The sequence below is a fragment of the Dendroctonus ponderosae genome, unplaced genomic scaffold, assembly GCF_020466585.1.
Source record: "Dendroctonus ponderosae isolate FM_Combo_2020 unplaced genomic scaffold, Dpon_F_20191213v2 Dpon_F_20191213_10, whole genome shotgun sequence".
Taxonomy (NCBI): Eukaryota; Metazoa; Arthropoda; class Insecta; order Coleoptera; family Curculionidae; genus Dendroctonus; species Dendroctonus ponderosae.
In genome coordinates, this window is record NW_026017111.1 from 2274644 (window position 1) to 2284902 (window position 10259).

The 10259-nt window shown below is 41.9% G+C and overlaps 1 protein-coding gene across 1 annotated transcript in view; it reads right to left on the reverse strand.

Annotated features, from left to right (window-relative positions):
• Positions 1–3763: 3763 nt before the first annotated feature.
• The window catches only part of LOC125502794 (homeobox protein prospero-like), a gene marked incomplete at its 3' end in the record, with an annotated part of 10048 nt that continues 3552 nt past the window's right edge, over positions 3764–10259 (reverse strand). The window contains 2 exon segments of the mRNA XM_048662078.1: positions 3764–3945; positions 4595–4876. Coding sequence (XP_048518035.1) covers positions 3764–3945; positions 4595–4876 — 464 coding nt within the window.

Sequence of the window (10259 nt, forward strand, 5' to 3'; positions counted from 1 at the left end):
CACATCTAGAGCAAGCAGCAACTAGCGATTTTTTCAACTTATAGAAGACGCTTCAGTCTCAAAAGCCTAAATATTTTATCAAAAGCACCACAAATCCTGAATTTTTGCGCCATAGAACAGGGTAGTTCAAAAATGAACGCTTTTAGACAACCGCGTGCTAACTTTAACCATTCATAACATGTAATCGAGAGCAAATGGGCAATAACAATTTTCAGCATCTGCAAACGACACCCGATACGATTGATTCTAAAAGTTTCGTCAAAAAGCTCCAAAATCCTGACGTTTGCCAGCTTATTGAAAACCGGTTTCTCAATGGGACTTTTTTTGCGCTCAGTCCTTCCAAAATTTACATCTCCTAAACAAAAACACGGAGCAACTGGAAGTTTTCACCAATTTAAAAAAACAGTTGTCTCTAAAGATGCTGAAAGTTCCATAAAATCCAGTCAAAATCCTGATTTTTGCCGCCTTAGTAAATTTGGCTCAGATTAATTGGAAACGCTTATAATGTCCAAACCAGGAGGTTTTCCACCGATAAAATAGGTGAAAAAGTATAAAAGCCAGGCGATGGAAACAATCACCGATCAATTCTTAAACCCCAAGCGCAAGCCGTTTTTTTGTGTGTGGATGAACAGATGGCTTAATTATCCTCGATAAGATAAGGGAATCGATACGTCCATGTTTGCCTACTTGTGCACACGCAGTTTTCCTGCTAAAGAATATAAAAGTTATTTGAGGCACTTTGCCACTTTCTGTTGTTTAGCAGATCAAAAGAACGTACAGGTTGGCACAATCTCGTTATCTCCGCCTTTACTGTTATCCACATATGGCACCGATAACCATATTTGGGGATATTTAACTCAAATTACGCAGGAAAATAATTCGAACGATCTCACCGATTAACCAGTTTCTTAAAGGGCAATTTCGACCCTCTTCTAGTCCGCGGCCTTGACACAAAGTTCCCACAGGTAAAGCACCCGTAACCGTTTCCTTAAGGGCAAAAGACGTTAAATTCGAACAAAAGATCTCGTCAGCTGCCTTTTTGATTTGCCCTCCCTTATCCGTTTGCCTTCCCAGAGCGTCTCAAAGACGTTCCCTCAACGTCTTAGCGCATAAGGCACGCGTCTTTAACGAACTTTACCGCCAAATTACCAGGTTTCGGCACCCCAACCATCTGTTTATACAATCTTGGATCGTCAATCAATGAAAAGGTGTTTTAGCTTCAAGACGTTTGTGCAAACAGGCACGGGGCTCAATGAAACCGTTGTTAAAAGGGAAAATAATGAAAAATCCACGTCTAAAAGAAGTCCATTAAACTATTAGACCTTGCGGTTGCAGGATGATGCTCTTTTGCCCGGAGCTGAACATAAACATGCGTGCTTATTACGGCAGTTCATGGAACAAAGCAGGACTTTCATTTGCTTGTTTCCATATAGGGCCCGTTTGTTTGCAGCTTTTCAAATGAAAACTGCCGGAAAAGTTTTTATCGTGTTGTTTGAAGTGCACATGTAGCTGATTTCCTTTTTTTGCACAGTGTAATTAATCAGTTGGCTCAAAAATTCCAAAAGGCAACCCTTGGGAACGGTTTGAATAAATTAAAAAAATGGATGAACTGTGAAAAGACCGATTATTAGACCATGGAACTTTAAATGACACAATTGACTAGAAGTTATGGAAGATGGAATCAGCACCTTATGATTGAGACAGTCCTAATTTCTTATCGGTAGTAAGTGACGACTTGAAATGTATGCAACCGATCGCCAAGATTCTGAAAAGTGTATTCAAATCCCACATTCGAAACTGCACCTTATGTTTTAAAAAATCGTAACTTGCGAACTAAAAAAAGTAGAATCTAGAAATTTACTGGCAGGGTAGCACATACATAACTCTATAAAGTGTGCAAATTTCATTTAAATCGCAATAAAATCTGATTTTTTGTGGCTTGGAAAACGGAGTCTAAAACAAGAGTTTTTGCCCAATTGCTTCCGCAGCTTGAAACGTCGCTACCTTCCCACTCTGACCAGCTAATAACTTGAAATTGTCACAGTTTATAGACGATGCTTTAGCCTGCAGCGACTTAAAATTTCATTGGAATGTTGCAGAATTCTCATTTTTGCCAATTTAGTAAACATAAACGTTAAAAATTCATAATCTGGAGCAGGTAGCGACCTGAAATTTGCCTCACTCATAGCCGATACTTGACCCCAACAATCCGGGAAATTTCATATCAATGGCTTTGGTCTCCGATTTTTGGGGCCTTAGTAAATTTTATGCAAGAAAAAGCTCTTCACTATGTTGTAAAAAATATTTACTCATAATACTACGCAAGTAGCGACTTGAAATTTGAAATTCAAATCAATTCAAATATTGAATAAGTCTGAAAAACAGTTTGGTCAAAATTAATTTGGGACTTGTCGACTCAGCACATTTCGAGTTATAAAATTGTCTATATTAGTAGATGATTATATAAATTTATTTATTATTATTATTTCTTTAATGAGAGGTGTATTTATTTCTTTAGTATGTTTACGTCAAAGTGATATAAAAATATTAATTGCTTATTCTTCTGTTTCTCATATAGGTTTAGTTTTAAGAGGTATTTTAACTATGAGATCTTGAGGAGTTTGAGGGGCTTTAATATTGGCTCATGGTTTAAGATGTTCAGGTTTATTTTACTTAACTTATCTTTATTATGATTTTTACTATGTTCTTCTAGTATAGCTGCTCCTCCTTCTTTAAACTTATTAGGTGAAATTCTATTAATTAATTCTCTAGTTTCTTATAACTTAATTTTAATATTAATTTTATTTTTTTTCGTTTTTTATAGAGCAGTTTATTCTTTATTCTAGTATAGCCCAAAAATAATCGCTGCCACGCAAATGCATCGTCTGCTCGAAGCAAGCTGAGCTTATTACACTTCATAGAAGATAGGTAGATACTCTTAGAACTCTGAAAGCTCTTTTCGAATAGCGTTAAATCGTGAATTTAGGCACCTTAGAAAATTGGGAATCCAAAAATGCACTTCTACCGATACCTTAATTTTTTTTGCATAAAAGATTCAGTTTGCCAGTAATTTACAGTAAAACKTTGGGAAAAACGCGRTTTTTCTGTTTAGAGRCAGAGTTGTTTAAAAATATTGCCCTAAAAGTGAAGGAACCTCAGTTTCCAACAGTTTTCCAAATGCATAAATTATTATAAACTTTCGCTTTTCTGTTCGGGGAAATATTTTTGGAAAAACATCCAGAAATAATTTTTACGAGTTTGTCCATAATTTGAAGCTGCAAAACGTTTGCCAAAAATGTTTGCAAAGCGGTTAAGGAGGCGAGTGTTCCAAAAAAATGTATCTTATAATTTTTCATACAAAATACCTGGAGATTGTCAGTATTTTAAGTAAAGCTAAAAAATAATGCGATTTTTGCGTAGAAACCATTGTTTAATGGAAACTTTGTTTAAACTGGAATTACCTGAAAAATTAAAAGAACTTTACAAATCTTTAGAGCGGTGAGGGCGGCGAATTTTGCAAAATAACTTTTGCTCTGGTTGTTTTTTCAAGATACTCCTAATTACTATCGGTAAAACACTGAATAAGATTATTTGGTTTGCGAATAGCTCTTTTCGAATAGCGTTAAATCCTGAATTTAGGCACCTTAGAAAATTGGGAATCCAAAAGTGCACTTCTAGACACAACCGCACTCTTGCCAGAAACAATTTTCAACTTGCTCTGCAAGCAGCAACTTAAAAGCAAAAATAATCGGCAAAAACTCACCGAAAATTGGAGAACCATTTCACCAGTTGGGCCGTGTTGTTCTTGTTGAACTTGATGTCGGGAAAATACATCTTGAGAACAGCCGAGCTCGGATACCGCACCCAAAAGAACATCAGTTTCGCTTTTCGCAGGTGCATCGGCGTTAATGTCGACGAGTGATCAGGAGTTAAGGAAATATTTGGCTAAAGTGGAAAGAGAAAAGATCGTTGTACTAAACTACATTGTTTGGAACCGTCGGAAACTGGCATTGTGCAAGTCCAGCAGTGGACCCGAATCGGGCGATTTTGCCGGCCACCATTTGATTTGAGCCAGTTTCGTTCGGTTCAGCTGGAGGAGTTTAACCCGACATTGAGGCATCATTTCTAATTCCTTCATCAAAGGATAATTTGTGGTTGAATTTTCTTTAATATTTTTCACGTGGCGAGTCTCACGGTATTTTTTCTTCAATTGAATGGGAGGAGCTGTTGGGAAAGTTTCGACGTCAGATGTCGGCAGCTTTCAGCGCCAAAGAAAGCGCTCTTTGTGAATGCTTAATGCCGGACATTTGATGCGTTATTACGCCCTAATAGTAGAGAATGGTCCGGCGAAGTTTTTAAGTTATAAAATCCAGCTAGTTGATCGCATGTAAGTGTAATTCAGTCAGTTGTGCAACTTCGTACGGATTCCCCGATAAAGGATTCCATGTCGATAAAACTTAACCCGCGACCGACACTTAAGGGTGCGGTTTCAATAGGAAGACCCACACACGTTAGAACCGAATAAGATTAAATTAGAAATGATGCTTCACTGCGACGGGCCAATAATAGAAACAAAAGTCAATACTTAACGTACATGCTGAGAAGAAGTATGGTAATTTTTAGCGTAGTCAGCTTTGCATAAAAAGGATATAGTAGGTTGCATTCCGTCGTATGAGATGTCTCCCGAGTTGCAGTCCGAGTTGCGGTCGCCATTGTCCATGTTGAGGCCACCGGAAGGCGCTCGCATGTGCGAGTAGTCGGGCGAGCCGCCGTGCTGGGCGGCCGCCAAAAGGGCGGGATGCAACAGCGTGGGCGGGTGATGAACTGGGGGCGACTCTCTCTCCATTTTGTGCATGCGAGGTGGTGAGGAGGAGGCCTGGAAACAGACGAAAACACCCTCATTCCCTGCGAAATCACCAAATTCCGGCCAAGCATCAAACACCAAATAGTTAATGAAATAATAAAAATATGAAACTTTCGCTTTCATCGTACAACAACGGATTCCATTCGAATCGTCCGACATTGGAAATTGGGTCGAAAGCGAAAGTGGCGATATTTATACCAGAAAATGATTTTTAAAACTGGCTGATATCAATGAAATAAATATTATTTAAATAGCGCGATATTAATGTGCAAAAGTGAATTGGGAATTGCATTATAAAACAATATAAAATAAATAATTTGTCGCAAAAATATATATGGGCGAATATTTAATTTTCATATTTATTGTACGCAACGCACAGTGTCAACAAGTCGCTCGTAATTGTTTCAAATTTATCCGATTCCACTGATTTGACCGACACTTTATTTGTCCTTAATTATTTGCACATTTTCCAATTAAATAACCCATGCTTATTTAAAAAATTTCTGGTTCATATCCAAAGTTTTAGCGGCTGGAGTCTTGCACTATTTGACACAGACTTGATCAGAAATCACACATATTTTCCATTTATGAACCAGATTATTCTTTAGATTCGCACAGATCATCTAAAGGAAACCAAGTACGAATGCAGTTTTTTGCGTTTTTTGTTGATGCCAGAATCTTTAACTATTGAAAAACGGGAATTCGATCGGCGTAAAAACAAAAGCCACTTTTTTATTGCCGACGTCTTGAAACATTTGCTCACGTTCGAACTTGCATCATTTGCTCTGTTGGTAGTGTGTATAAGGATTCCTTAGAAAATTTTCATAAGTAAACACATAAGAAAATACTGTAAAAGTGAGTATTAGGCTTGGGTAACACTGTGTTAAGTTGCACTATTGAGTTGTTGCCGCAGTCTGAGTCAACGAGTTATAACTCATCGGTTAATGAGTTATTTATTGAAGCTGTGCGAGACCCGAGACTGGAAATTGCACATCTATAAAAAAGCCATTTTTTCTGAGTAACGTTTTACTACTTTGTTCAAACAACTAAAAAAGAGTAATCTAGATTCTCCCAGTCACAAAAGTGAGCCCAAAGAAAGTCGACGAGTTTTCTCTTAATTTTTTTGCATAAAAGATTCAGTTCGCCAGTAATTTACAGTAAAACGTTGGGAAAAACGCGGTTTTTCTGTTTAGAGACAAAGTTGTTTAAAAATATTGCCCTAAAAGTGAAGGAACCTCAGTTTTCAACAGTTTTCCAAATACATGCATTATTATAGACTTCCGCTTTTTCAGTTTGGGAAAATATTTTTGACAAAACACCCAGAAATAATTATTACGGTTTTCTCAATAATTCTAAGCTGCAAAAAATTTTCCAAACAACTTTGCAAAGCGGTTAAGAAGGCGAGTGTTCCAAAAAAATTATCTTATAATTCTGTAACAGAACTGAGTCCAACGAAAGTCGACGAGTTTTCTTGTAAAACCGATATCTTAATTTTTTTTGCATAAAAGATTCAGTTTGCCAGTAATTTACAGTAAAACGCTGTGAAAAACGGGGTTTTTCTGTTTAGAGACAGAGTTGTTTAGAAATATTGCCCTAAAAGTGAAGGAACCTCAGTTTCCAACGGTTTACCAAATACAGAAATTATTATAAACTTTCGCTTTTCTGTTCGGGGAAATATTTTTGGAAAAACATCCAGAAATAATTTTTACGAGTTTGTCCATAATTTGAAGCTGCAAAAAGTTTGCCAAAAATGTTTGCAAAGCGGTTAAGGAGGCGAGTGTTCCAAAAAAATGTATCTTATAATTTTTCATATAAAATACCTGGAGATTGTCAGTATTTTAAGTAAAGCTAAAAAATAATGCGATTTTTGCGTAGAAGCCATTGTTTAATAGAAACTTTGTTTAAACTGGAATTACCTGAAAAATTAAAGGAACTTTACAAATCTTTAGAGCGGTGAGGGCGGCGAATTTTGCAAAATAACTTTGGCTCTGGTTGTTTTTTCAAGATACTCCTAATTACTATCGGTAAAACACTGAATACAATTATTTAGTTTGCGTGCCAAATTCGAAGATGAAATGGGTTTTCCAAAGTTCCGTTCACGGTTAGTTTAGAGGGGTTTAGGGTTGCGCAGCACTGCGCCAACCCTAAAGATTCACTGAGTTACCCAGGCCCAGTGAGTATGAGGTTGATTAACTAGAATATTTCCTTCGTATGATAATCTGTCACCGTTTGAAGTGTGCAATTATCGAAAAATTTCAGCGGTAATTGCACAGTGTGCAATTATCAATCAACGATAATTGCGTTGTTTACGAAAAATATTTCACAGGTGTCTTTTCATGTTGAATTAGACCTAAGATATTCAAATTATATTTAATAAACATCGTGCATCAAAATAAACAGATAATTTTGCATTCGAGCTTGTTGTCTTGTAAAAAATGCATTCGTTTATTTTCATATGGGAAGGAAAAAGCCCTCCTCCTTCGGAGTCGGGCGTTTTCGCCACAATATGAAAAGAAACTCATGCAGCTTTTAGACAACAAGCTTTCATGCAAAATTATCGGTAATTTTGAAGCACTTGTGCAATTACCCCCGAAAATTTGGCTTAGATTTAAAATTCTCCCATTAAAGTTAAAATTAAGTTTGGTATGTTTTTCGAATCAAAGTTACTGACCTGCATTGCCATGTGGTGGCCATGGCTTGGTCCATGGAAGAAGGGGCTGTAGGGTGAGAAAACCTGCGATTCGTGCAGGCCTGGATTGGGGATCGCCACCGACGTAGGAAGGGAGACTGGTAACATCGGTGGCGGCTGGTGATATGGGGGAGGCCGTGGAGAGGGGCATGTAGGGGCGCTGCCGCCACTTTGATCCATGGAGGCGGGGGACATCCCCATGCCCCCGTCTTGTCCCAGGATTCGGCTCACGGTGCGTGGCGTGATCCGGGTGTCCGTCACCTTGAAGGGCAGAAAATCCTGAATTATTTATTAAAACTGTTTTCACTGGGGCCCTTTTCAATATGCACGTTCGCTTTAAGGTTGGCGGCAATTCTGTGACGCTGAAGCCTTGAGTACCGCCAACCTCAAAGCGGGTGCTCAGAAGAAGCAAAGACTCTTACCTTATGGCGTTTCTTCTTCGGTGCCACCACCAAGCTAAGCGCCTCGTTCTGTTCGGGAGTATCCTGTTTCTGTACACAAAACGGATGGTTCATGCCATAAAGAGGCGCCTGACTAATGCCGTGGGGCGGCTTTGGGGGCTGAAACATTGGAGGTCGAATATGATGATCTGACGATTTGGGCATCGAACTGTGCATACTATGAACGGGCATTAAATGGGGGCCCGCATTTCCATTTACCATGTGATTTTGGTTGGGGGGCGGCGGCGCTTGCGACCGCTCCGCCACTTTCGTCCGCGGCGATTTCCTGTCCAGCAGCTGGGACGCCATCAGCAGGTCTTTGTTGAGCTGCTCGGCCGCGTTGGCCGCGTCCTGCTGCTTGCACCGTTTCTGGTGCACGAACCTCGAGAGGATCGAGTCGATTAAGTTGGATAGCGAGGCGGAGATTTCCGTTTTGAGCACATCGGCCAGCCCTTCGAGGTCGCTCCCTGTGGGCGTCGTAATGTTTCGCATCAGCTGCAGCCGTTCGGAGACATGCTCCGACTTGGGCGTGCTCTGCTGCATGGGCTGCGGCTGTTGCGCCTGCTGCTGCACCTCGTTGCTCATCGCCGCAGCGGCCGCCTCTTTGGCCATCCGGGCTTCCTGCTCCATCAGCAGCTTGTGGCCCAAGTACATGGCGGCTGCGTTGTTCATGTGATGGGGCGCGTGCAGCAGGCCGTTGTGGAACGGCCCGTGGGGGCCTGGCGGTCCCAGCTTCATCTTGCTTACCTCTTGCACTAGAGAGGGTGTCACTTGAGTGGGGGTTGGAGGGGACGTGGTGGTCACAGGGGAGGCCGCAGGCGATCGCTTGGGGCTGTGCTCACTGTCACTGGGGATCTCCTCGATCTCCTGGCTCTCCTCCGAGCCTTGCTCCACTCTGGTGCACAACTGCATGTACTTCTGCTGCATCTCAGCCAGCTGCTCCTGCATGGTTCTCAGCTGCGACTTGAGCAGGTTTTTCTCCACCCGCTTTTGCTTGATGGGTTCGGTTTCCTCCTCCTCGTCGTCGATATATCGGTCGGCGTTGCTGTCGTGCTGTTGCGGTTGGTAGAGTTTTCGCTTCTTGCAGCCGTTCACCTGCGGGGGGGCCGGACTGGACCTCATGCCCGACACGATGTTCTCCACTCGCGCCTTCTTGGCATCCTCCGGCTTCNGGCCGGCTCCACTTTGGGCGAGGGCAGCGAGTTGGTTTCCATTCCATTAATCGCGTCCTCCATCAGCTCGGCTTGCTGCCGATTGTCCACTCCAGCTTCAGCTAGACACTCCTTCATAGCGACAGCGGCGTCCGCAGCTTCATTCCGCTCGGGACTAACCTTTGGATCGTTGTTGTTGTTGTTAATGATGTGGTCCTGGGCGTTGCGCATGTCGTGCTCAAGGGCGAGCAGCTCGTGCTTGCGCCCCTGCAGGATGTCTCGCAGCATGTGATGCGCGAGAGCCTCCCCCGAAGGAGGACTGCCGTCACACCGAATCACCGAGTCCTCACTTTCGCCTCCGCTCTCCGACTTTTGGCGGGCCAGAAGCTCGTTCAGCATTTTTGCGGGTGCAAACCCCGGTCCGAAGAGACCGAACTGTTGGTGTTGGGTGAAAATGGCGCCGTATAAATTTCCACTGCTACCAAGAAAATTCGGACGCGAACTGAAGTTCGGGATCGAAGAGTACGAGTTACGCGGCTCGCCGGCGTCCACGCGTTGTCTGGTTCTTTTAGTTTTCTTCAAGAGCTTATCTGTGTACAAGCCAAACTCTGTCTCCTCCTCCGATGACATCATAGGTTGGGGCGTTATTGGTCGTCCAGGTGCCCCCTCCAGAAAGCCGAGTCCCCACTTTAAGAATACTTGCCCATGTCAATACCTGAAACGGAACAAAAGCGTCTCGTCACGGCTTCTGGCGAAAGGCGAGAGCTCGTTTTTGCGTTTTTCGATCACCTGCCTTTGCCGTCGACACAACTGTTGATGCTGCTCGAGCGCACACATGCGATGCGGCTCGCGCCAGCCCCACAACGTGTCCAAAGCGTCGGCTAATGATCCACGTTTGGACGCATTTTATGCTGGTAAATACCTTCTAATCCCCTTTACTTTTCCCAAAACTACCACTTCTTAATGCACTCGTCTGCCCTGCACAGGAGACCTGCGGATGCGACAGGACGTCGTATCCGCAAAAACAAAGTTTTCAGACATTAACCAATTTGTAAATTATAAATTAAAATCAAATCCTGGGTTCTTCAGTCATTTATTGTCTATTTATCAATTAA